The sequence below is a fragment of the Ammospiza caudacuta genome, chromosome 14 (assembly GCF_027887145.1).
Source record: "Ammospiza caudacuta isolate bAmmCau1 chromosome 14, bAmmCau1.pri, whole genome shotgun sequence".
NCBI lineage: Eukaryota > Metazoa > Chordata > Aves > Passeriformes > Passerellidae > Ammospiza > Ammospiza caudacuta.
Genome location: NC_080606.1, coordinates 8,831,699 through 8,857,134, shown reverse-complemented (window position 1 = coordinate 8,857,134; position 25,436 = coordinate 8,831,699). Strand labels below are relative to the sequence as shown.

General features: G+C 40.3%; 1 protein-coding gene across 1 annotated transcript in view; it reads left to right on the top strand.

Moving 5' to 3' along the window:
- Positions 1-25,436, top strand: part of COL4A5 (collagen type IV alpha 5 chain) — a 72,294-nt gene that overhangs the window by 22,773 nt on the left and 24,085 nt on the right. The window contains exons 3-30 of the mRNA XM_058813946.1: positions 2,761-2,850; positions 4,114-4,158; positions 4,856-4,900; positions 5,007-5,069; positions 5,803-5,856; positions 6,525-6,551; positions 7,742-7,822; positions 8,856-8,918; positions 9,437-9,472; positions 9,558-9,599; positions 9,706-9,798; positions 11,896-11,949; positions 12,051-12,107; positions 14,293-14,337; positions 14,438-14,491; positions 14,670-14,711; positions 15,175-15,307; positions 15,932-16,105; positions 16,955-17,038; positions 18,239-18,331; positions 18,905-18,975; positions 19,200-19,391; positions 19,827-19,995; positions 20,648-20,740; positions 20,826-20,930; positions 21,487-21,584; positions 21,842-21,992; positions 22,639-22,752. Of these exons, the coding sequence (XP_058669929.1) occupies positions 2,761-2,850; positions 4,114-4,158; positions 4,856-4,900; positions 5,007-5,069; positions 5,803-5,856; positions 6,525-6,551; positions 7,742-7,822; positions 8,856-8,918; positions 9,437-9,472; positions 9,558-9,599; positions 9,706-9,798; positions 11,896-11,949; positions 12,051-12,107; positions 14,293-14,337; positions 14,438-14,491; positions 14,670-14,711; positions 15,175-15,307; positions 15,932-16,105; positions 16,955-17,038; positions 18,239-18,331; positions 18,905-18,975; positions 19,200-19,391; positions 19,827-19,995; positions 20,648-20,740; positions 20,826-20,930; positions 21,487-21,584; positions 21,842-21,992; positions 22,639-22,752 (2,368 nt within the window). The remainder of the gene's footprint in view (positions 1-2,760; positions 2,851-4,113; positions 4,159-4,855; positions 4,901-5,006; positions 5,070-5,802; positions 5,857-6,524; positions 6,552-7,741; positions 7,823-8,855; positions 8,919-9,436; positions 9,473-9,557; positions 9,600-9,705; positions 9,799-11,895; positions 11,950-12,050; positions 12,108-14,292; positions 14,338-14,437; positions 14,492-14,669; positions 14,712-15,174; positions 15,308-15,931; positions 16,106-16,954; positions 17,039-18,238; positions 18,332-18,904; positions 18,976-19,199; positions 19,392-19,826; positions 19,996-20,647; positions 20,741-20,825; positions 20,931-21,486; positions 21,585-21,841; positions 21,993-22,638; positions 22,753-25,436) is intronic.

Below are 25,436 nucleotides of genomic sequence, written 5' to 3'. Positions count from 1 at the left end.
ATGCATTGCTGAATTCAGCAATTCAGCTTTGGGGAGCCCCCAGATCTATCACTGAAATTCTTTAGTGCTTTATCTTCTAAATTCTTTGCTTTGGTTTGCTTAGGTTTTGAATTATTGTTTGAATCTTCCTAAATTCTTGTACTACTACAAGATGCCAAGGGCTGTCCTAAGATGATTAGCTGGGTCCCTCACCATGTATCACTTAGTTATACATTTGATCTAAGTTTCCAAATCCAATACTGCTTCTTTCAGCAGTGACCTCTGAACTAGGATTGATATGTTTTGAAGAATGCAAGTCCTGTCAGAGGGGATTTCTCTGTTTGTCTTGATTAAATACTACATTTTTAACTGTGTTAAATTAGTACTCTTGGAGTTGAGGAGGAATTTGTTGGCTAGCATTGTAATGTGAGGCAGCCATTACTTTCCTGTTACTTATAAAGGGTGGAGAACAGTATGGGTGGCTGTGGCATCACCTCTTCCATGCTGTGTATCTTAATCTTACTATGGACATTTGTACATGAATTTAGTTTTAAGCAGCCACCCATAGTTAAGTGGTTTTGAACTCTTTAAAGTTTGCCATTTTTGTAGCAAGGGCAGGAAGAGCAAGTATGTGCCACTCTTATCAAATGTTACAGCCATGCGCTTGAATGTGTTTAGACATTAAAATGGGCTCCTCAACTACTGCTTTTCTGGGTTTGGGGGCTTTTTTTTGCTCCAGTTTTTGGGTTTTGGTTGTTTTTGTTTGTTGGTTTGGTTGGGGTTTTTTTGCCATGAGTATTTCTCATCAATGTAATTAATTATTCTGGTTTCTCTCCCCATACTGTCTGTATATACTTTATATTTATTTATAAATATGGGATTCTGGAGAACAAATTCTAGAAATGTGAATTACTTGTCCATGCTTTAAAACTGCACCTATCCCTGCTTGTGTCCTATTATTAGAGTACATGGAATTCTGCCAAACTTTTCTGTGTTCCTGTTTAATTGGCTATATCTTGCTGCAGCAAAGCATAATTTTAGGGTGTTTCCCAACTATATTTTTTTCTTTCTGTGCCCCAAGCCACAGTCATGTTCAAGCTTGTGAGCTGATATTGCTTTTGCCATATTGGTGTAGCTGATGGAGGGCAATTGAGATCAGAATCTGATTCATTGCCCATTCCTCAAGCAAATGATGGTTTATAGCTGGGGCAACTTTATTTTGCTATGGAAACAATCCTGTATTTTGTATTTTCAGGATTGGAAGAGGAGATCTGAGCTGACCTAAACCTTTGCTATATATGTTTTAATTTAGTAGCTTCCAGTCTGAAACAAGAGGTATCAAACCTTCCTCTGTTCTTTCTGTGTGAGCACAACTGGCTACTGAGCTTTTGAATTTATAAGAAAATTCATTGCACACTAACCAGAGACTTCAATCACATTCTATCCCCAACAATGTCATGTCTTTTTTGGCATTGACTTGTTAAGTTTCTTTTCCATTTCAGTATGTTCCTGCAGTGAGCAGGCAGTTTTTTCCTGCCAAATTTGTAGCATCCAAATCTTCATAAAAATCAGTATGGTGTGGGCAGTAGGAAAAATCTGGAGGCAGAAGCAACATGTGACAATGATTGTCACTTGTGGAATCATCTATAGGCTGTTTAAGTAGAAGACAGTTAAAATAAAAACCTCAAAGAGAACTGGATCAGCATAGTTTCTCTTCCCACAAAATTTGCTCACGTTTCTTTAACCAATTTTTAAATCAAAATTAGGGATTATAGTGCAGCTGTTTCCACTGTAATTATTTTAACTTTGATGTAAGTTCCCTTAGGATGTGTCTGATGTACTCCCTCAGCTACCCCCAGTCATAGTCCTTCAAATACTCTGTTTGCTTTTGGGAGTAATTTGCTGGCAAACTCCACAGGAGTTGCCCTGGCAACAGTTTCCTCATGCAAGGCTCTCCTTTTTGCTGCTCATGTTCAAAGGGGGCTTGGAAAATACTCATTTCAGTTTCAATACTACAGTTCACTAGCATCTCTTGTTGCCTCCTCTGTTCCTCTTAGCTGTTTGACTTCATGTTTCTCTTTCTTTGAAGGCCTTGTCTTCCCCATTCCGTGACTGTTTGGAGTGGAGACCTTGGCATAGCTGCATTTTAGACAACAGTTTGTCAGCCTCAAATGACACACAAGGCCAACCCTCTGCTAGAAGTCTGTTCTAGCAACCATTTGTAGGTGCTACTTGCTGTAACAAAAGCGTGAAGAAGAGTGACCAGGTTCAGATTAGGAGGCACTCTAGTCTGGCTTGCCCCTCACACATCTGACATGCCTCTTGTACACTGGTATGTTTTTTTCAGTGTGCAAACACAGTTCATGCCAGAGCTTGCTCCAAAATCTGGTTTTGCCTAATGTTTTCTTTATCTGGCACTCCCGAATTCCTCATTTTCTCTCCTTCAGGGACACACTAACCCTTTCAGATCCTGGTAACACTCCTCCACTTTTCAGACCAACTCTATAGCATTCAGAAGTACTTGTATTGGGTTTGCAGGGCAGAACACCCTATGGAAACTTGTAAACCTATGAAATCAGTTTGAGTGCTGTAATTAAAGGTAAATCTGTCTGTGTTCAGGAATTTCTTTAGTTAAGCAGGTGAGATGTTTAGTCACTGTTAGTTTGTCAGTGTGATAACTTCCTACAGAAAAGCAGAAAGATAATGTGTGTTCTAAATTTTTCTATAATCTATTTTGTTTATGTCATATTTCTCCTCCACCACCACCTATTCTTTTTGTAGGGTGAAAGAGGATTCCCAGGCTTGGAAGGACAGCCAGGTTTGCCTGGATTTCCAGGACCAGAAGGACCACCTGGTCCAAGAGGCTCAAAGGTAAGTCCCAATTCACTTGAATGGTATGAAGGTACTGGGCAGTGTTAACTTAATTGTAGTGCTGATCCTAAGCAATTCCAGAACTCCTGATTATCATTGGTTTAATAGGTAAAATCTTCAGCTGTTGGGATATAACAGGTTTTTTGGTTGATTAGTTTGAATAGTCAGCCAGTGGAAAAAGATTGCTCTGAGTTTCCTATGCAGTTCTTCACCTGCACAGGTGCTTGGCAGCACTGCCTTTCACTAGGTGCTGCCCATGAGGGTCAGAGAACAGGTTTGGCAGGTGCTGTGATGCAGCTTTGTTAGTCCTTGCACTAAGGAGATCCTGGCTTGGCTGAGTTTACTGATAAGAGCAGAGTTTTGCTCTCAGCTGCCCTGGGGCTCCCACCATGTAGGTAAACTGTTGTTTGCACCTGGTGGCATTCCTGGCATGGGATTCCTGGGCTGGGTTTGGGTGGGGTGATGCAAATGAGGGCCTCATTGAACCCATGTGCAGAGAGCTGAGGAATGCTCCTGGCTTTCCCTGGAGGGCTTCCATTTACTTCTATTTACTACTGAATTGCATCCTTAACTCAGATGGTGTAATTCAGCATATATAATTCTGAATATATTTACCTTTAACATACATAACGATAGCCAGGATCTGCCATTTCTTTTATGAATGCTCATAGTATAAACCTAACAGAAGTACATAAAAAAGAAGCAAAGGAAAAAATAGGCAGGTGATAAGAAAAAAATAGGGGAGGTATACACTGAAAGAGAAGTTTGATTAGGTATAACAAGAGTGCTAACAAGAGTGAAACAGCCCAGAGGTCTTGGACTAGAAACTTTGCTACACTTTTATTCCTTTAACGCATTTTCTTAAGATTGCGATGCAAAGTTCTGCATTGTGATTCTGTGATGATCACGATGCAAGGTAATACTGCTATGCTCCGACCCGTGTTGAATCGTGGCCGCCATGCTCTGCCCACAAGGGGCCGCTGGAGGATGCTCCGTGGCAGGGCTGACCCTCAGTGCCAGGGACCTGACAGCACCGTGGCCTCTAGGAAAACTTTCCTCTAAGGCATGGTTGGTCAGCTGGAACAAATACTTTAAATTAAAATAATTTTGAGCCCTTTGACTCAGGAAATGACAACTACTATAACTTTTAGCCCACTTTCTGTGAACATGTAGGAGAAAGTTAAGGCTTACTGATTAATTTGATAAAAACACAAACTGCAGCTTGAATGTGGGATCTTGTTTGTTTCTGTTGTTGTCTTTTAGGGTGATGATGGTCTTCCAGGGCCTATTGGACCCAAAGGAATCAGAGTGAGTATGGATGCAGTGTTAGGGTGGTATGGAATAATGGATAAGACTGACAGGCATTTGTGTGGGTCCTAACAGAAGTGGTGATTGACAAGAAAAAAATTTACTTAAATCTGAAGAGTAATCTACCCACCAGAAGAGATTGTACTGCTTTTTATAATTAATGCAAGATACATATTGTTTGTATTTCACAAACTGTTTAGGGAGAGCAGCCCTAATACTCATTTGATCTGTTTTGCAATACAGGACCTAAGCAAGTGCCAGTACTTTTGTTTCAGTGTATTCTGAAGTAGAGGCAGTATGTATACAGTCCATACAGGAAAGATGGACTTGTCTGGAAGTCCTTTAGATTTTGTGCCTTTGCTTTTTCTGTCAGACACCTCAGCTGGTAATAATTGATACATCTGACTTCATTGGGCTGCATCCATTTTTCACACCACGAGTGTTTGTTTATTTTCTCTTCATATCTATAATCTATTACTTCAGTAATTTTACATAGTCTTTTCTATGTTTTTATGGCTATTTCCCTGAAAGATTGGTAAGAACTTTGAAACTTTTTTTTTTGTAGAGGTGATTCGGATGTTTGTCTGTCTTTACTTCTATCTGCACAAATAAATTATATTTAATGAAATCTTGGTAAATCCTTTTGCACACCCATTCATACTGTACTATTTCAAACACATGGTTAATTTTCTTCTAGGGACCGCCAGGGCTTCCCGGCTTTCCAGGAACACCAGGACTTCCTGTGAGTAGCACTGGGCTCTGTAGACACAAATCTGTTCCCTTTTGTCTTTCAAGCCCAGAAAAGCATCCTGCACTCTTAACTCTTCTTTCCCTTTTCTACTTTAAAGGGATTGCCAGGACAAGATGGGCCACCAGGACCTCAGGGTATCCCAGGATGCAATGGGACAAAGGTGGAATTCCTTAAAAAATCTTAATGCAACAATAATATAGTAAAACGTTCTTGTTCTGGCTGTACCCAATGAGTTTAGACTGTTGTGTGCAACAGTACTTGCTGTTACAGAGTTGTGAAGGTAATTCCAAGATAATTCATTGAGAGTAGGGGTCATGGTCTGGTACTTAAAGCACAAGCTTTGCCAGAAATTGCCAGCACCAAGACACCACACTGTGTGCTCTGCAGCCATTGTAGTTGAACTCCATGTTCTAATCCTCACTTGTATAAGTTGCAGCTGAGAGGTGTCTGATAATTACCTCAGATGCTGTGTCTCATCATTGTAGTAGACTCATGCTACCAAGAAAAACTCATTACTTAACAGTGAGACTTTTTAATTATAAATTTTTAATATTATATTGAAAATACTGATTCAGTGTTTATGTTGGAGGGAGAAATTTCATTCTGACATGTTGGGATTTTCCCAGAGTAGGAGTTGATTTTCTGTAGCATTCTGTGAGTTTTCCATCTCTGTAGTGTAGTGCTTTGCCTGGAAGTATGCAGAAACACCTGACTGTGGAAATTTGTTTCCATCCATTGTGTGAGTTAACTAAGTGATTATTCTATTTTGTTCCAATAGAATTTTCTATTCTGGAGTCATAAGCTAACAAACTATACTTTTGAATCAGAATTTGTTTATCTGGTTTTGTTATGTTTTGGTTTGGTGTTGGCTAATCATTTTCTTCATCCCTAAGGGAGAGCGTGGATTCCCAGGCAGTCCAGGTTTTCCTGGTTTACAAGGGCCTCCTGTAAGTAAAAGATTTCCCAATCTTGTAATCCACTGAAAGACTTCTACTGTGAAAAATAAGATAAATATCAGTCTCTTTTTGCAGTTTTTCTTTTAATAGATAGAATTTTATTTTTAATATTTAATCAGAGCATTTTAAATGTCCAATGAAAGTGAGTTTTTCTGCTGCATGCTGTGGTAAAGCTTAAAAACCACTTTGAATTCTCACATGCTGAAATGCTTTACCACCTGCAGAAAAATACAAATACATGCATATGTGTCAGAGAAGAAGATCTTGTATATCTGAAGAGTATTACTGGTGATTAATAGGTCAGCAAAAAGATAGTGTTTTATGTATAAAGCACAAGGATACAGCCAAGTGACTGTCGGAACCAAAGTACAAACAGATGTAGTAGACAGGATGGATAATAGGAGGCAACATAGAAACATTGCTAAGAAAGGAAAATATAATCCTTCTAATGCTCAGCATTCTCTATGAAAGTTCTCTGATTTCTCCATTTGATTCTGAAGTTCATTAAAATTTTATTTTCCCCTTTTCCATATATTTTTATAAGTTTCTGTCTTTAATGTTTGCCTCATGGTGTAGATCTGATTAGTGGTTTGCAAACAACATACCATTGATTTATTTCTATTGATCTTAATTTTTTTTTGTGTTTCTTTTAAACAAAGGGACCCCCTGGGCTGCCAGGTATGAAGGTGAGTGTGCTGTACTCTCACATCCAGGTACTTACCAGACATGGATGTGCAGTGAGATCTGCCATGAGTAACCTGCTTGTTTCATGCAAAACTGTGTGCACCCACTGGAACCTGGAGAGACACTCCTGGTGTTTTCAGGCCACTCCAGTGCAGCTAACTGGAAATTCTGCAGTGGCTTTGTTTGGGTCAGTAGCTCAAGAAGTAGCAGAGTGTTTCCTGAAGCTGTTTCCTTGGGCCTGTGAAGTGTCAGTGTTGAGGCATCAAGTTAACAGAATGCCTACAAACACCCAAATGCACCATAAGTCTGTCTGTGCATACTCAAAACACTCCTAAAGACTAAACAATAGTGACCTAAAATACCCAGTAACAAGAATAGTACAACATCTTTTTGTTCTTTTGAAAATGTCTTTGTATTCTACATGTTACATAGGTGGCGTTTTCTCCTAATTTAGAGTCTCTTGATCTGATGTTGAACCTTTTATTTTTTGAGTTTTGTTGTACCTTTGACCAATCAAGCATGGGCCAAAGCATCAGTTTTGGCCCATGCTTGAGGTCTATTTAGGAGGAAACTTGACCCAGAGAATTACACTGTTAGACATGTCCTGAGAGGACAGCATAACACTGGTACTGGAAAATTTGGACTATAAAGCTGAATTATCTTTCTTAGCTCCTTTTCCCAGTTGTTTTCAAGATATTAAAGGACAATCTCATCAGAACATATACTTTCAAAGCAAAGATATTCCCTGAAATCAATAAGAAACTACTTCAATATGGACCACAAAGCATAATTGTTGTAACAGCACACTCAGCACTAATCTCATGGGCTGGGACATTGGAAAAAGCTGAATGAGCCTTTTTTCTGTTGTGTCCTGTCCACTGCTTTCACATGAAGCTGGAATGTTTCTTTTGTGAAGAATTGGTATTTCAATCCCCTAATCTTTTGGAATTTAAATCAATGCTGCTATCTTTGTACAAATTAAATCTTTTAATAGTTGTTAGTTTAGCTGTTTAGAGTCTTCATCTCTCCTAAACAGAACTATTCTTGGAGAATCTAGTGCTTATATGAAAGTTTACTGCTAGGGTGTAGCATAGCTTAGAGTCTTAGGGGCCACTGTGTGCCCTTTGGAGCCAAAATGGTTGTAAGGAATTGTAAAATGTATTGTTAATAAAGTCAACTGTATTTTTTCTAGGGTGAAGCAGGTGAAATAATTACATCCTTGCTGCCAGGACAGAAAGGTGACCCAGGATTTCCAGGTCTTCCAGGGATACCTGTAAGTGACATAAAGTGTTATTAGGCTGTGTTCTGCCAAAAAGATAACATCAAAAGTACTCTTATTACAGGAAAATTAGCAACTTGATGCTTGGGGATTCATATGTATTCTTGGAGGTGCAGGGCTCACATTTAATGTACCTCTGATTTATGGCTTGAGGGAAAGTGTGTGATTCCATATTGCTCTTAATAGGGTGACCCACAGAAGGCAGAAAGGTCCCCTGGTCAGGAAGGTGGTATCTAGCAGACAGCAGTACTCAGTTACTGATTTGCTTCTCTGTTTTTCCTGCCTCTTCCCCCTTCCTAGACATTCTTTGTATCATTTCTGGAGTTCCCTTCCCTTCTTTACCCTGAGTCGGTCCCATCTGGCTTTCTGGCTGTAGCTGCTGTTTTGGATGGTGGGAAGGAGATAGTAATGCCTCAGCTGTTCTCCTCATGTTGCACCTCCTGAGCAGTGTTTCTGCTCTCCCAGCAGTGCTCTGTGAAAACAGCTAGTGACTCCAGGCCCTGTGCTTCCCCACTGAGCCATTCATTGCTTTAGTGCAAGAACAAGGGGAGCCGAAAATGAGTCTATCAGTCTGAGCTGGGCAGGAGCCAGGCCCCCATTTCCTGGGACAGAGAGGCAAGCCCCATGCCATTCTGTGACCAGACTGAGCCCGTTAGCATTTCTGCTCCTCTGATCTGTGCTTCCCTATTGTCTCTTTCTGGCTGGGAGGAATCACAAATACAAAGTGTTTTGTTGTTCTCTCTCAGTGCATGAAGAGAAAGAAAGTGCAAAAGTAGTTCAAAACAAACCAAGAAGCATTCCCTTATCCAAGCCAAAGAGATGCATTGATGTTAAGAGCAGAACTCTCCTAACATGATGTACACTCATTTAGGCCTTTCCCCAAGGACAGATTGGTAGGGTAGTGGTAGCTACATTGATTTGATATGTATGGGATGTCAGCTGTTGGGGTTATTTGAACTTAAAGCTCTCACTGGGTTTTTTTTCATAAAAAAGGTGCCTCTCATGGCCTCTTCCCCTTCCTCAACAGGGCCCCCCTGGCTCTGTGGGAATACCAGGTCCAGTTGGCCCTCCAGGGCCCCCAGGTTTGACGGTAAGCTTCTTTAACCTGCTGTTCATCAAGCCTTAAATGGGACAGTTACTGCTTCATTTCAGGTTCTCGGAGGCAGTCAATAAAGTGCAGAGATCATGGTAGTCAGGACTTGGTGAGGACAGCAGCAAGCATGCATTCAGTTCAGCCTGGAGCTGTTACTGTGCATCTTAAATAACACACTTCTGAAACAGCCTGTTCCCAGAAATCTCTTTGCTTTAAGTTGTGCTGAATCATTGTGCAGGCTTCTCAATGTAAAACATGAGAAAAGATTTAGCTTATTTAGATTATGATGTTTTAATACCGGACTGTTTAATTTCATTTTATGGTCTCACCTAAGGGAAGTTTCTTACATATTTGTGATGTTGAATAGCATGAGTTTTCAAAGGCAGGCAAGGTGCCTTGTCAGCATGGAGATAATTCACAGGAATCAAAGCCACGACATTGTTGGGGGTTTTTTTTCTACAGGGTTTTGTAAAGTGCTTTTAAGTGACTTGGTTTTTTGTTTCCTTTTTCAATAGGGACCTCCTGGTCCACCAGGGCTGCCAGGACCCAAGGTACTGTCTTTTTCATATTGATGGACTGTTTTCTTTCTCTTTTTGTTTGTGGCTTCTAAGGGCTGATGAGTTATACTTTTTGCAGGGTAATATGGGTTTGAATTTCCAAGGACCCAAAGGTGAAAAAGTGAGTAGGTGATCATAATGATATTTTTACTTATTACTTCTAAATACTTGTGCTTGCCATTTTTGCTTGTATTGCCTGTAATAAGCTGCATCTTCCTACACATTAGGGTGAACAAGGTCTTCAGGGACCTCCAGGGCCACCAGGACAAATTGGAGAACAGAAAAGACCCAATGACATTGAGTTTCAGAAAGGAGATCAGGTGAGTGGGACACTACAACCATCTGTGGTGAGCATGTGATCAATCTGCAGCCTCTGTTGGTTTGGTTCATATATGCTCACATCCTGCTTATTGCAGAGGTTCTATTTTTTCCTCAGTGTACTGAATATTCCAGGCCTGAGTACTTTTTCTTTAATAGAAATCATGCCAGTCACATTAGTTTTTATTTCTCTTAGTAAAATAACTATTCTAAAACTCTATAAAAGCAGTTCACAGTAACATTAAAAGCAGTTAAAATACTCCCATTCTTTGGAACACCCAGAATTGCAATTTTCAAAGCAGTCTGGGGATTCAGATTCCCACTAATTAACCAGCTGTGTCGTCCATTGTGAAGAAGTCTTTCAAAAATTTTAATTCAATTTCTTCTTTTTTTGTTAGTGATGCCCCAAGATCTTTATTCCCTGTGGTCTGAATAAAGTGCTTTCCCTGTTTCTGGCATCTCAAAAGTAAATATCAATCATATTTTTGCAAGTAAGCTCAAAATACTGGTTTGATTTGTATGGATCCCTCTCTACCCAAAATGTCAGAAGGTCATTGGGAGAGTTAGCATTTTTAAAGTTATTACACTTTTTTGGTCTTTCTTTTTCACTGTGGAGCATTCTGCAGTGCTGTTTAATTGTGGGTGCCATAGACAGTCTGAGCAAAACCAGCAGGGTCATGGGTGCCTGGATGTCACATTTTCCTCGAAGTTTTCGTGATGTTCTCAAATACCACCCAGTGGAAGGGCAATAGAAGAGTTGAGGAAAGTGTTGAGTGATAATTTTTGTGCTCTGACTGTTTTGCAAATGTCACTGTAGTAACTGAACTTTATTAGTTTCTTCCATTGGTGTTTGGGTCACTTCCTTCCTTTCCATCTTCTTATCTTGGGAGTTGTGTCAGAGAAGAAAGCTTTGGGATGCAGCAGTATTTTATTTGAGCAGGGTGTAGGGCAGTTCTGCCTTTCATCTTGATCAAAACCATTTGTTACTTTTCCTTTCAGAAGAGCATTAAGCACCACTGAGGCATGAAATAGAACTCTGTGCTGCTGTACACTTGCAGTGCACAGTCATCCTAGGAAGGTCTCTGGTTTTGTCTGTAACTGGTCATAGGACAGAGAGTCAAGAGCAGCACTGTGTGTCTTTATAATTCGAAGAAAACACAAAGTAACATTTTGACCACACTGTTGAAGCAAAAATTAATCTGATTTTATTGGGGTCAGAGTAATTTGCTTCTGTCATTAGGGACCCCTGAAGGACTAATTATACTGGCACTAATTTATGAAAATGCACAAAGTAAAAGCATTCTACCTGCATTCCTTTTAAAGCACTAAGAATTATAAACATTCTGAGTGCATTGCCTTTGACCAACATTTAGAATGATTTCCAAGTTTGCAAATTGGTTTTTATTTCAGCAAAATTTATGCTTGGTAGTGCACAATCAGTAAAAAATGTCAACATTGCAGTGATTTTTTCATGAAATGCATGTGGAGTTTTTGTATGTGCCTTCACCTATGGTCTCTGACTAAAATCAAGTGTGTAGATGGGCTTGAGTCTGGGATGGCTCCAAGAAAATAATGGAAAATGCTCAGAAACTTTTTGTGGATTCAGTAACCTGTAACTGTTCTTCAGGTTAATGGTGAAAAGGTGTAATAAGACAAAATAGAAATGAGAACTTGTTAACACAATGATCCTGTGATACTTTTCTGACAAACACACTTTTATCCTGATGGCCTCTCAATTTCAGCAATTACCAGTCATCTAATGACTGTTGCTCCTATAATTTCAGCAGGATTTGGCATTTGTTTTTTCTTTCTTCCTTTTTTCCTTTCTTCTCTTTACTATTGGATAGCACCTGCAGGCCACCAAGCCAGCTGCAAGAGGCAGCTGTGTTTTTAATGGAGTGAATCATCTAAATAAACAGGATGAGCAGTTAATAAAATTTATAGATTCACTTGAAATTCCACACAAAGAATAATTTTGATCCTTTATGACTTGGAATCTAAATCACAGCAAAAATATTCTATTTAAGAAAAAAAGTCAACTAAGCTGCTAGGGAGTGATGGAAGCTTTAATTCTCTTTTTCTCTGCCCATGCTTGACAGGGTATTCCAGGTGATCCAGGCCCACCAGGACTTCCTGGGCCTCCAGGCCCTCCTGTGAGTAGAACTCTTAGTTCTATTTTGCATCTGTATCAGAACTGTAACTTCATTCTGCTCTGGCTTGTGGGCTCAGTTTAAGATGACGTTTGTGTGTCCAGGGTCTTCCCGGTGGTGTGAAAGGTGAAAAAGGTGAGCAAGGAGAACCAGGCAAAAGAGTAAGTAGTCTGTTTAACCAAACATTTATCTTTCCATTCAGTCTTATCTTTGGCAATTAAGCAAATGTTGAATTCAGGTGGGGCCATCAGCTTATGGGTAAGAGACTTTTTTTTCTCCTTGTAACCTGGCAACTCGCAGATGACACACAGGGGTCATGACAGTGCTTCTAGCTGTGGCTCTCTGTGCTTTCTGATAGAGTTATCTGCATGTAGAGCTTAGTGTAGGGGGCAGGAGAAAATAATTTAAACTATGTTATATGGATAGTATGTGAAAACCTTCAAAGTTGCTGGACTGCTTGTCTGAAGCAACAGTTTTCTGTTTCCTTTTAGGAAGGGTCTTCATTCAGTTTGCCTTGTACTGGGTTGCCAAGCAGCATGAGATTAGTGTGTGCATGTATAGGTATATATATATATATATATAAGCTGGTCCAGGTAAACTCATTCTTGCTTGTGAGGTGAATCACAAAACCAAGTCTCTGAGTACTGTTAAGACCAAAATAGTCAGATTGTCACTTCCCAAGAGACTGCCTCAATTTATGTGCTATCTGGGGAGGGCACAAGTCAGGATAGCTTTTTCTAAGGATAGCAAGAGTTTGTTCCTGATCAGACTCAAATCTATCCTGGAATTTAAATGTACTTGTATATCACAGCTCAGAAAAGCTGAAGAAGATCATAGAAGTGCTAGGAAATAGGATAAAAATAATATGGGCTGGACCAGCAAAAAAAAAAGAGAGGCTGTAACCAGCTTAAAACATTCAGTATCTTCACTTCCACTGCTTCTGAATGCATTGTTTCATCAACAAAGTGCCTTTGAAATTCGAGGCACAAGTTCTGCTCTGGTTAATTGGACAATATATAAACACTTTAGAAACATGCTGGTAGTAGGTTTTCCAATTTCCATAGGAAATAAATACAGTGGAAAAAATGTTTGGTACTGCAGATAAAATCCTTCATAGTTGCTGAGATTTACAGAAGGGCTTTGATTTGTCTCTTTTAAAGAACACAAAAAGCAGATTTACCAAACCACAAGTCTCATTATATATTGAGTGGGCTTTGAATTGTTGCTTCTCTCTGCAAAAGTAAATGGGAACCACATAAATTTGCAAAGATCTGAAAGGATAGAAGTCCTAGGGGACATGTCAGACGCTTTTTGCCAAAACCTTGTTTACCAATATTTTTGTTTGGTTTTATTACTCTGAATCTGGGCATGTTGCATACTTGAAGTGCAATTTTGCTATTAAGTTACTTTAAAGTTGCATTTTAGGGCTCCATATGATTCTGTGAGGTCAAAGCCATTTCAGATATACTCATAAAAATGTCAGTCTTCATCTTCAAATAGTTCTGCACATTCACAGGAAATCTTAAAACCTCAGTTTTGAGAGTTAGAACTCGTCACTAGTGAAAACAAACTTCACAAATCACATTATACTCTGATTCACTAAATCTGTGAGGTATTATCAATTTCTCAATGACTGAGAGCTGATCTTGGCACTGAGGAAGGTTCACTAGGAGAAGCTCAATCGCCTGCTCTAGTTCTGTTCCAGCAGGTGCCTCCAGACATGACTTCTGTGACTCTGACAATAAAGTGCCATTTCTCTGCCCAGTGAATCATCTGGAATAAAGTGGAGCTTGCCCTGGTTTTATTGCAGCAATGACAAATCTGTTCAGCAAGAACATGCCTTTTAGAAGTCACTTCTTTGAGCAGAACTTCATCTTATATTTTCATTGATACTAATGAGAAAGTCATGTTGATTTAAAGGAGAGTTAAAAGTCCAACACCAAGTTTTATTTCATTTCTCTGGTCACATTATACTAATTTACTAATTAAATACAGTGTTCCACTATTTAGGGATTTAGGATCCGTTTTCCAAATAAAGAACTTCTCTATTGCTAAAATAAAAGGAGTAGTAAGCACAATGAATCAGCAGTAGTTAACTGGAGATCATTTTTTGCTGTATTCACCTAGCATTACTTTGAGACTGTCATGCTTTTGTGCTCTGGTTTTCAAAAAGGAAACATCAGTTTAGGTAATGCCATTGGTTATGGTTGATGTCTTTGTGTTGTTCCAAGGACTGCATTCTAGATGGAGTTTGGTTTATTGAAAAACAGGAAACAAGTAACATAATTTCCATAAGAATTCTTTACTGCTGAAGCATTTTATTTCAATTAATATTTGTCTTTGAAGGGAAAGCCTGGCAAAGATGGAGAACCTGGTCAACCTGGTAGGGATGTGAGTAATTCATATGTTTTTAATCCAAACAAACTCTTTATAAGCTTTTCTTTTGATATGGAGAAGATCTGAGTGTGATTATATTTCCCTTTTCTTGAAGGGTTTACCTGGTGGGCCTGGAATAAATGGTGCTCCCGGAAGAGATGGTGAAAAGGTATGCCAGGATTTTTGTCAATATTCCTGTAATAGATGGAAAATTTGCCATCACTTAGTTAATTTCTGCCTGAGTAGTAATTGCATTGCCTTTGCTATTACAGTGTTGAGAAATATTTGCAATAGCTTGTTTATGTAGTGCTGCACAGTATCAGAAATGCTCTTAATTTCATTGGTAGGGTGAAAAAGGTGACATGGGTCCCCCTGGTCCTCCTGGAATTGTAAGTTGCTGATCCTTTATTTTGTTGCATTTGCTTGACAGTGTTGTTTTGTTGTAGTTCTTGGCTGACTGAGAGCCCTATCTCTGGGTACAACACCAAGAGAACCAGAAAATTTTTCATACATACACTAACAGAAACAATGGTTTCCTTCTTTCAAGATCAGTTCTGTGCTCTGGGATTTGCTGGGTCACAAACACAGGCTAGACTATAACCTCAGACCAGCAGGACTGAGTCAGCCTCACTGAAGCCTGTTGTAACTATGTTGGCTTGGCAGGCAAACAGCTTCCTATTGGGGAGTGCTCTTTACTGGAATTTTCCCTGGTAATTCAGTGGAGTGGGGAAAGCATCCTGTCATTGGCATAAGGTTCAAAGTATGTTGAACTTTCCCTCCCTCACATCTCTTTATGATTCCAATGACTCTTTTCTTGGCAATTAGCTTTACATGAGCATGTAACATTTTCAGGTTGTTCCAAGACCAGGCATTGATGCAACAGTGGGACCAAAAGGTAGCAAAGGATTGCCAGGACTTCCGGGAGCCAAAGGGGACCGTGGATTCTCTGGTAGGCCAGGCCCACCTGGCTTGCCAGGATCTCCAGGTAGGAGGGCAAGCTTTAAATGAAATTGTATGCTCAAGCTTGTGGTTGGGTATTTGGCTTCACAGCCTTTACGCAATCCTTTTAACAGAAGGCAGAAGATTTAGAATAACCTTTGAGCTTGAAGGGTTGAACTTCTGGGGATAATGTGAGGAATTCTGAGCATTCATTGCCCTTGCTGTGGTGAACTGAGGATGCTAATCAGATACCAGCTTAATGCTTCTAGGGATAATCTATCTCATATCACTCATCTATCATTAATATATGTTGTCCATTGCACAGAGAGAGTGCTGTTGTGTACTACGTGTCTGGTAGGAGGTGATCTGAGTCTACAGTGGGAGTGAGCAGTGACACCTGTATGTGCGTGATACATGCACAGAGAGGAACATAATGATTCTAATGATACAGCTTATATATGGGGGTTTTTGTCATGAAGAATTCTTTCATTAGTCCTGTTTTTTGTTTGTTTTGTGGGATTTTTTTCTAATCATAGACTTAGTTGTTGAGTCTCAGGTCAATTTTTCAAACAAACATTTCCAAAAATGTGAGATATGTATCATTGTCATCCTTACAAAAATGTGATGTAAACCATTAAGCTAGCAAGGAACTAAGTCCTTTCTGTCTTAGGGATCACTACTGTTGGACCTCCTGGCCCACCTGGCTTACCTGGTGAGAGAGGACAGAAGGGAGATCCAGGTTTACCTGGGATTTCTATTCCTGGGCAACCAGGAGTTGAGGGACCACGAGGACCGCCAGGACCACCAGGTCCCCCAGGGCCACCTGCACCATCTGTTGCTCCTGGTAAGTGATGATCACATAAACAGCAAGTAGAAGAGACTAAACAGCTTTGACATTTGCTTAGGTTTGGGTTTCCGTGATTTGTTTGTTTGGGTTTTTTTAATTCCGCCTCCAAAGATGTTGTTTATCAGCAGCTGAAGTCCATGAGATTCTATTGCTATAGGTTCTCCAAGTGGCTCCCCTTGCAAATCAAGACATCTGTAGGAGAACCTTAGGCTTAAGGAGGGGTACAGAATTTTTTCCCTACTAAGAGCTGTGATAGCAGGAGAGTCAAAGGTGTAACTTTTCACAGAGTTCCAGTTCCATTTCATAAATATTCTAGTGTGTAGACCACGTGAAATGAGCTTTGGAGTGGACACTTTGGATGAAAGCACTTAGCTTTTTTTTTGGTATAAGGAGAGTAGGGAATGGCAGATGGAATGTAAGAACTGGAAAGCTGTAGTGGAGAGTGGCTAACATGGTTCAGGAAAGAATTTCATGTCTAGATGGCACTGGCATCTGAAGTGTCCTTGCTCTGATGATGATTCATAGGCATGTTTTTATGATATGAGGCTGAACATCAGAATGAAGTGTAGAGATGGAAGTGTGTAGGCTGTGGGAAGCAGTGGGAGATGGTTGAGGTTGTAAAGAATTGAAGATTGTTGTGTAATATCACTATTTCTTTTTGAGATTGAATTACATGTGTGGGTTTTCACCAGCAGTCCTGTCTGAATTGCCAAAATGTTTGGTCTGTGATTACGATGGGTGTATTAGAATCTCCACACAAATACATTTTTGTACTGAATGCATCTATTTGGTGCTGCTGTCAGTCTAATTTAAATAGATAATAAAACCTCTCCTGATTCTCCTTAGGTGAAGGGTTATGTGAGCAAGGGCCACCAGGTCCTCCAGGAATTCCAGGACAACAAGGTTTTACAGGGGAGCGAGGCCAAAAAGGTGCAGTGTCATGGCTATATTTTCTATTTTTCTCCTTTTTTTGAAGCTTGGTAAAAAATGTAAAGGCTGCATTAAATAATGATTAATGGTGCCCCTTCCCAGTAGGGTTGAGTGCAGATGTTTTATGTCTCTGTGTAAGAAAGCTGTTTGCTTTGGGTGTAGGATACTCCTTAACCCCTAACATTAAAGCACAGGAGCCTGAGTGGCTGAGGGTGTAACCAATAATGATCTTGAATAAAGTGAAATGGAACCTGAGGTTAATGATTATCTCCCAGGCAGATAGAAACTGTGCTTTGTAACAGCCCTGACCAAATCTGTTTCAAAATTCATTAATATTATTCATTAATAAATTTGACATTTTTTATGGAAAGCAACGTTAAAGTTATAAATACAAGACTCCTAATTTGAGCTGGTCAGTCTGCAGTGAGTTTGTTTGTTTGCTAAGCAAAAGAAAGTCATATTTAATATATATCCTTGTTTCCAAAAAGACAACCTTGCAATGAGGATGCTGATATGGGTAAGTGAGAATCTTTTCCTAGCCCAACCATGGACATCATAAATTACTTTAGACATCTCACTTTAATTTTGTACTCACTTGAAAGAAAAATATTTTTTGTCATGGAGATTGTAAAGATTAACTAATTAACCTAAATGAAATGTTCAAATATTTCACTGATGAATGTCACACATGTCTGTATGTGAAGGAAATTCCTAAGCTTCTTGAAACAAATCTTTTTTTCCTCATTAAATACTTTTAGTCTATTTTCAAATCAATGAAACACTCCCAATATTTATTTTGCACTCTTGGAGTTTGTTTGGGATTTTGATAAATGTGGTTTATAGTTGTAGTTAGAAGTGTCAAGTACCTACTTTAAAAGGGGACACTTTTGCTGAGAAGAAACAAGTCCATGGTTTTATTTTCTATTTCTGAAAGCCCTGCTTTTTCTTTAATTGTTTTGCACTGTCATAACTACATTCTAATCTGATACTGGTTGTCTGACTCCTAGCCACCAAAAAGCTTTAGTTTTAACTTACAGGGAGGGGGAGGCTTCTAATTTTAAGCAATAATTATTTAAAGTAGTCACTTTGGACCTGTATTATAGATCAGTAGCAAGAAAGCAGTTGTTGTTTTCCTGAATTCTTTTAATATTTTCTAAAACCTCATGCTCAAGTACACTTTTTCAATGCAAATCTTTTTAGGTGACCGAGGAGACACATGCTTCAACTGCATAGGAACTGGAGTAACTGGTCCTCCTGGGGAGAGGGGACCACCAGGACCTCCTGGTAGTCCAGGTAGGGCTGGAGTCTTCACTAGATTGCTTAATATGTTCCATAAAGTCACTTTTTATCAGAGTTGTCTCGGTACAATGGTCACAATATATCTGTGTATCGTGTCCAAGTTCAAATGTGCATTTGTCAGCTCCAGTGCAGAGTTGGTGCATGTTGTGTTTTGCACAGTTGGAAAGAAACAAGATGGGCATGTGTGAAACAAACACTCATTCTTTGAAAATCTAGTCTTTGAGAAATATTTCTCTGTTTAAGACAGTCTTGCAAGCATTCTGCATTTTGAAGGTTTAGGGTCTGCTGTAGATTTAACTGAGAGAGAAAAATCAACTTCTTCTACTGCTATTCCTGGAATAATGGAGGAGCTGGAGCTTTTAAAAAATGTGATTTTTTTTTTTTTGACACTACTGGCTCAACTAGAGTTGCAAATATGTTTCTACTCAAATAAAAGTAAGATCTCAAAAAAACCCCAAAATTGTAAACTTTGTCTAGTTTTAAAGCTATTATCAATGAAACATAATGTTTGATATTGCAGCCTCTCCAGATTTACGTTTTTCTTTTACATTTTTCTGCACTACTCAGGTTCTCCTGGTTTTCCTGGACCAAAAGGTGAAAAGGGGCTTCCTGGATTAACTGGCCTTGTAGGGCCACCAGTAAGTGGTGGTATTATGTTCTGGTGGGGAAAAGCATCTCATTTGTCTTGCATGACAGGTAGATCTGTAAACAATAGATTTAATTTATTGTCTAATATATATTTGTTGGTCCATAACTATCCTGAATGCATGATTCATACTGTGTTCCATACTCAGAGAGGGAGTGAAAGAAAAACTAAAATACCTTCTTTTTTTTCTTTCTTTTTGTTTTTTTTCTCCCTCAGGGCTTCCCAGGCACCCCAGGTGCTCCTGGTAGACCTGGTCCTAAAGGTGACCCAGGGGATGTCCTGACTTCTCCAAGATTGAAAGGTGACAAAGGAGACCCTGGCTTCCCAGGACCTCCAGGTCTCCCTGGCATAGATGGCACTCCTGGACGAGATGGACTGCCAGGTTTGCCTGGCCCTAAGGGGGAACCTGTGAGTGCCATTTCAGGCTTTGACTGGATGGGTGTTTGGGAAGTCCTGCATGCATTTGACATAGTGCAGATAAAAGAACTGGTAGAAATGCACTTTGTCTGTATGTGATAAGACAGGAATTCTCTTCAGTAAATGCCAATATAGTGATGGTACACTGAGGTACCTCCTGAATCTGCCAGTGCTCTAGAAATAAGCTGAGGCTCCTCTTGGGCAGTGTCAGAGGGTCCCTTCTGCCATTGTCTATGTTTCACCTATGTACTGGGAGGAAGTAACCAGGTTTAGGCTTGCTCTCTACCGTGTTAGCAAGGTGTAGGCAGCTAATGAGAGCTGGAAGGATGGAAACTACCAGAGTGTTTCAAAGCAGAAACGTTGAAACACTTTACTCTTTAGATAGTAAATACATTATCTTTCCCATCATGCTCTTTCTATTTCCAGGGCAGTGTTGCATTCAAAGGAGAAATGGGTATTCCAGGTGACCCAGGGATACCAGGTCTTCCTGGTGAAAAAGGGCTTCCTGGACCTCCTGGTTTTGGTCCACAAGGCTCACCTGGTGAAAAGGGCATCCAAGGTGTATCTGGCCGTCCAGGGCCTCCTGGTGTCCCAGGTGAGTTGGTCTCTGTGTGCTGTTGAGCAAGGGCTGCAAAGCCAAACTTTGTCCCTTCTCAGAACATAATGCTGCTTTTTAGCTTTTCCTAGAAGCTTTATGTGACCTGTTATTTGTGTGCTCCCTTACTGAGGGTCCTCACAGAACCAGAGGGAGGGCAGCATCTCTGCCATGTCACTTTAGGCGCATGCCTCACCTTCTGCTCTGACCTCCAGGGAAGCTTCTCCTTCCCCACTGACTGCAGTGGAAATGCACTGTAACTACCTTTGTATGCTTGGCTATACTGCAGCTAAAACAGGTTGGGGGAAAAAAGGGGTTGTTTTGAATAACTTTGCTTTTGTTACTTTCTTGTCAACTACACAGATCCTAATCGAGTTGTGCTGGTGTCAGCTATGGAAATACTATTCACATGATGGTACCTAGGATGAAGCTATTAAAAAATAACAGTTCAGAAAAACTGTCTGAACATTGAACAGGGCTTCTGAGCCTCTAAGTGCTTTGTGGGGCCTGGGATAGAGAACCTATTGAATAAAGTATTGCTGATATCTGAATTCTCTGTAAGCTTGGGATGGGACTGGCATTATTTCTGCTTAAAGAAAAACAGAAAAACAACTCCTACTGAGTGATGCATATCTCTGCTTTTTGGTTTTAGGTCCAAAAGGTGACCCTGGCCAGACTATTACAGAACCAGGAGTTCCTGGTCCCCCTGGTCCTCCAGGAAGAATTGGTGATCCAGGTCTTCCAGGTAAAGCAGCAGCTAGATACCCAGGGGATTCCAAGAGCTTTTTATTCTGATTCTGGATATAACTATGTTGATTTTCTTTTTCCAGGAGATCCTGGTCAGCCAGGTCAGCGTGGTTTACCTGGCATCCCAGGTGCAAAGGGAGAGCCAGGTATTCCTGGCATTGGACTTCCAGGTCCACCAGGCCCAAAGGGTATGTTTACTGCCCTGTTACTGTATTGTACTGGCTGGAAGAGGGGGCATAAGAGGGTCTCCTCACTTTTCAATAGTGAGACTTCTGTCTCCAGAGTCCTTTAGAAAATGTTTGTCCTAAAGCTATACATCTTTATAACAGTTTCAGAAATACCAGGAGAAAAAACTGCTGAGCTGTTATTAGTCTGTTCACTGTCCTGCTCCTTCTCAGTAGCTTACATTTTTCAGTAAACCAATAACACTTTGGTAAAACTTTGGGAAATGAGCTTGAATCAATAAATGGTCTCCTAATGCTGCCTCAAGATGTTAATGTTTCTGATGTGAACTGCTTGTGATTTTTGTAAAAGCTCACAGCATAGGGAGTGCCCACTCGGAGAGTCCCAGAGAGCCTTTGTGGCAAAGACTGAATGCTCAGAAGTTCTCTCAGCTGAATGGGTATCCCTTCAGTGCTTGGACTAGCACAGAACCTCTTTTCACGGGTTTTAGGCATGTCTGGAGGAGTTGTTCTAATGCTCTCTGGTGTCCTTTCTGCTCCCTAATCTTCCTGCCATGTGCAGGTTTCCCAGGGACTCCAGGCCCGCCCGGAGCTCCAGGAACTCCAGGTCGCCCTGGGCTGGATGGACCTCCTGGACCACCTGGTTTCCCAGGAGAGAAGGTTTGTGTTTACTATAAAACTTCCCTTAGAGGTTTTTCTGTGTCACTGGGAAGATGATGAGGAGGATTTCACCTCTTGTTCTCAGCTTTTGATGGTGGGAAAGTAAAATATTTTACTTGATGTTTTGAGTGAGGATAGTAAAATAGAAATTGAACTCTGAGATGGTGGCCATTTTTAATTTTGTTACTTTTAACATTCTTAGGAGAGGCTAAACCTAGAAAATCACCTCTTACTTTTTAAAAATGTATTTGTTATAGGGAGAGCGTGGATTTGGAGTTCCAGGACCACCTGGGCCCCCAGGACCCCCAGGCATAAAAGGAGTTCAAGGACCTAAAGGTGATCCTGGTTTCCCAGGAAACCCTGGTCTACCAGGCCGGGCAGGATTTGATGGAACCCCAGGGCCCAAAGGTATTGAGAACTCTCCCTGCTTTGTTCCCCTATTGAACTTTTTTAAATGTAGCTGTGCTGGGAGGCATGTGGCAGTTAAATACAAGCAGTGCTGACTTTAGAGCCATTACTTCTAAATCAATTTTTCCAACTCAGACACACCTGTGTAAATGGAAGAATGTGTTCTCAAAAGTCAGTTAAGGGAATAAATCTCAATCTGTGGGTCAGTACCTGAAGCTCTGTGTTCTAAAGACAAATAATGTTTATATGGGGTAAAACTTTGTCAACAGAGTAATTTTCATTTAGATGCACTGTGCTTCCACATGCACAGTTAGCAATTGATTTACCTCTGCTCTTGACCATGGTCTGTACTGACCTTCCCAGCATGCCTGGTTTGCTGGGGAGCATCTTTTGAGTTTGATGTGGATGATAGTGCAATATATGTGTGTGTAGCCTAGAAACAAAAACTTCATGAGGTCCATGTTGAGTGAGGACAAACCTCTGGCCTTGGGAAATAGCCTCTGGAGTGTGTTTTTTTTCTCTGTTAGATCAATGTTGGTTTGCTTGCAAGAATGAGATTTCAAGTACAATGTGCAAGGACTCTGCTCTGAAAGCAAATGTCCCTGAAATTAGTTCACAATTTGACTAAACAAGAGTGTTCTTTTAGGTGACCCTGGACCAAGTGGACCACCAGGACTTCCAGGCCCACCAGGCATCCCTGGCATTGGTGGTCAAGGTCCTCCTGGATCTCCAGGACCTCCAGGTCCTGTTGGCCCCCCAGGTAAAAATTACACAAATGGTTCCCATAGGTTATTTCTGGCATATACAAGCAGGGACACAAAGGGCTGAAGGTCCAACTCACAGATAGACAGTGATAATTAAGTTTATGTCTCTGAAGGGAGTTTGGTTGCCTTTTGTCTAAAATGACTGGTGATTGATGAAGATATGAACTTGTTCCTTCTCTGCACAGAAGGGTACATGTGCATGCATGCACATCATTCTATTCAGTTTGTTCAGGGAAATTTTTTTTCCTTTCATTCAGTGAATGGGCTTGCTGTGCACCAACTCTTGATGTTGCAAATATGTGGCAGTCACCACAGTGAGAGCACTTCCTGTGGTCCTCAGCATGCCTTGCACCAAAGCCCTTCCAAACACATCCAGTTCCAGTATTAAATTAAATATTTAATTCTGCCATGCCTGTAAAATGTTTGTGTTGCATGTCTGTGAGCTACACTGTTTGAACATGTTTGTGTGTCAGCACTGGGCTTGTCATTGTTTGCAATGCATGCTGACAAAATCATGGCCAGCTCTAAGACCATGGATCATGGATTGGTTGGTTATATTCAGATCTTTATGAACTGTGAGCTGAGATTCAGCAAAGTGCAGAACTTGAAGGTGGACAAGCACTTGAGTAAACAGACCCCTTGAATTCTGCTTGCATGCCCAGTGTGGGTCAGGTTTCAATCTGTTCTTCCTGAGTGGGGCAAGGAACATGTGGTCAGGGCACCAGCCAGCCTGGGGTGTGCCCAGTGCTGGGAGCAGGGCACAGGAGGGGTTGGGACAAGGCACACAGGGGTGCCCTGGGGCAGCAGTGGGTGCTGAACCTGGCTGGCTGTGCTGACTGTAGGATCCTGAGCTGCACTGGAGACACAAGGACCTGATTTTAGGGTTAGGGGGGATGGATCAGTGTGGGTTTGAATGTTTCATCCAATGCATGTTCTTTTGTCTTCCTGTAGCATCTTCTCTGGTGCTAGCCAGAGTTTGATTTTGTGTGACCACCAATTTATTCTGCAAAATACCAATGTTGACAAATGCACAATGATTACTAGAGCTGATGGATTTGAAATGCCTCTATTTTCACTCTTCATGTCTGTACTGACTAATCAGTGTGGCTATTAACAGCATGGGACTCTGAAATCTGGTGCACGCTGGAAGGTCCTGCTTGAGAAATCTTTATTTCCCTTGGCACTGCTCTGTCTCTGTTCTGTGCAGAATGCCTTACATTCCCTTCTCCCATCCCTCATGTGTATTACTAGGCTGTTTTGACTCTGATCCTTTATGCAGCATTAGGGTAAAGTTTCGGGGACTCTGTTTTTCAGGTAATTTAGAAAATTCTTGGAAAATTCTGTTCAGAATTTGCTTCCTCTGCACCACCATTTATTCAAGTAGTTTGTAATAGGTCAACATTTTTCCTTTCTTGAATATGTAACAAATTACTTTAGAATTTACTATGTTGTCTACATTGTTCTAATTATGATGTGGTTACTTTTTTGAGACCAGAAATTAGATTGGAATTAATTATTAATAATATATATATATATTATAATAATATATAATATAATAATATTAATTATTAATAATATATATTATAATAATATATAATATAATAATATTTTGAAAAAATATCTTTGCCATTCTAGGTATGGAGTTTGTCCTATATATTATGTTCTCTTTTTTCTACTTGGTGATAGAAAGTCCTCGAATACAGAGCATGTGTATCCCCTGTCCATCATCTGGTACTGGTTTGTTTTTCTGTGCAAAATAGCCACTCCAGGCACATGACACCAGGGTTTAAAGCAGTGATAAGCTGCTGCCAGAGCAGAACACACTTAAAATTAAATAAATGCAATTCCACATCTTATTCAATCTACCTTTTTTCAGAGTGTGAAGAACACATGATGACATCACTCCTAAACTTGTTCCTGCAGCTGAGAGTGGGGTCACCATTACAGAGTTGGAATTCTGCTGCCTTGGAGTTATTTATGAGGTTTTGGCATGGTGGTGTCAATTATCTCAGACTGTGCCAGGGCATGCAACATGCAGTTTACCATCTGTGATGTAACAATATGTGCTTACATAATAGAACTAAAAGAATGGGGGAAAATATTGAAAGTTTTTTTTTGTGTAATAATGAAGAAACATCTTTTGAAAATCCCTGTTTGGAGGGATTTAACAGAGTGTGAGGCCAATCAATGAGAAGCTGATTGATGGGGGTACTCTGGTGTTCAGAAGGGGTTCAGAAGGGGTCCAAGCCAGTGTCTAGAAATGAGAGTTCTGTAAGAAACATAGCAGAAAAAGCTTGTTCCCCATTTTTGTAGAGAATACTAGACAAGGAGAGACAGGAAAACAAAATTAAAATGTACTATTAATATTTGAAAATATGTTTGTGGCTTCTGCATACAGAGATGGATGCACTTTGAAGATGATCTCCAAGTTTCCCTGCAGTCTGGTTTCTCTTAGCTGCATTAGCTTTGATTCTTTGTATTTAGATCTGTTTTCAGTAACTTTAGATAGATTTTTTTTGTCTTTGTTCTAATCCATATGTGCTTTATTTTGTTTCCTAACTTAATGACTATTACAACTGCTTACTGCTACCTGTCTCAACTTCCTGATGAGCTCTAACTCGTTGGCTTTTCAACCTCAGGTCCCCCAGGTACTGTGGTTTCTTTACCAAAGGCTTTTCTT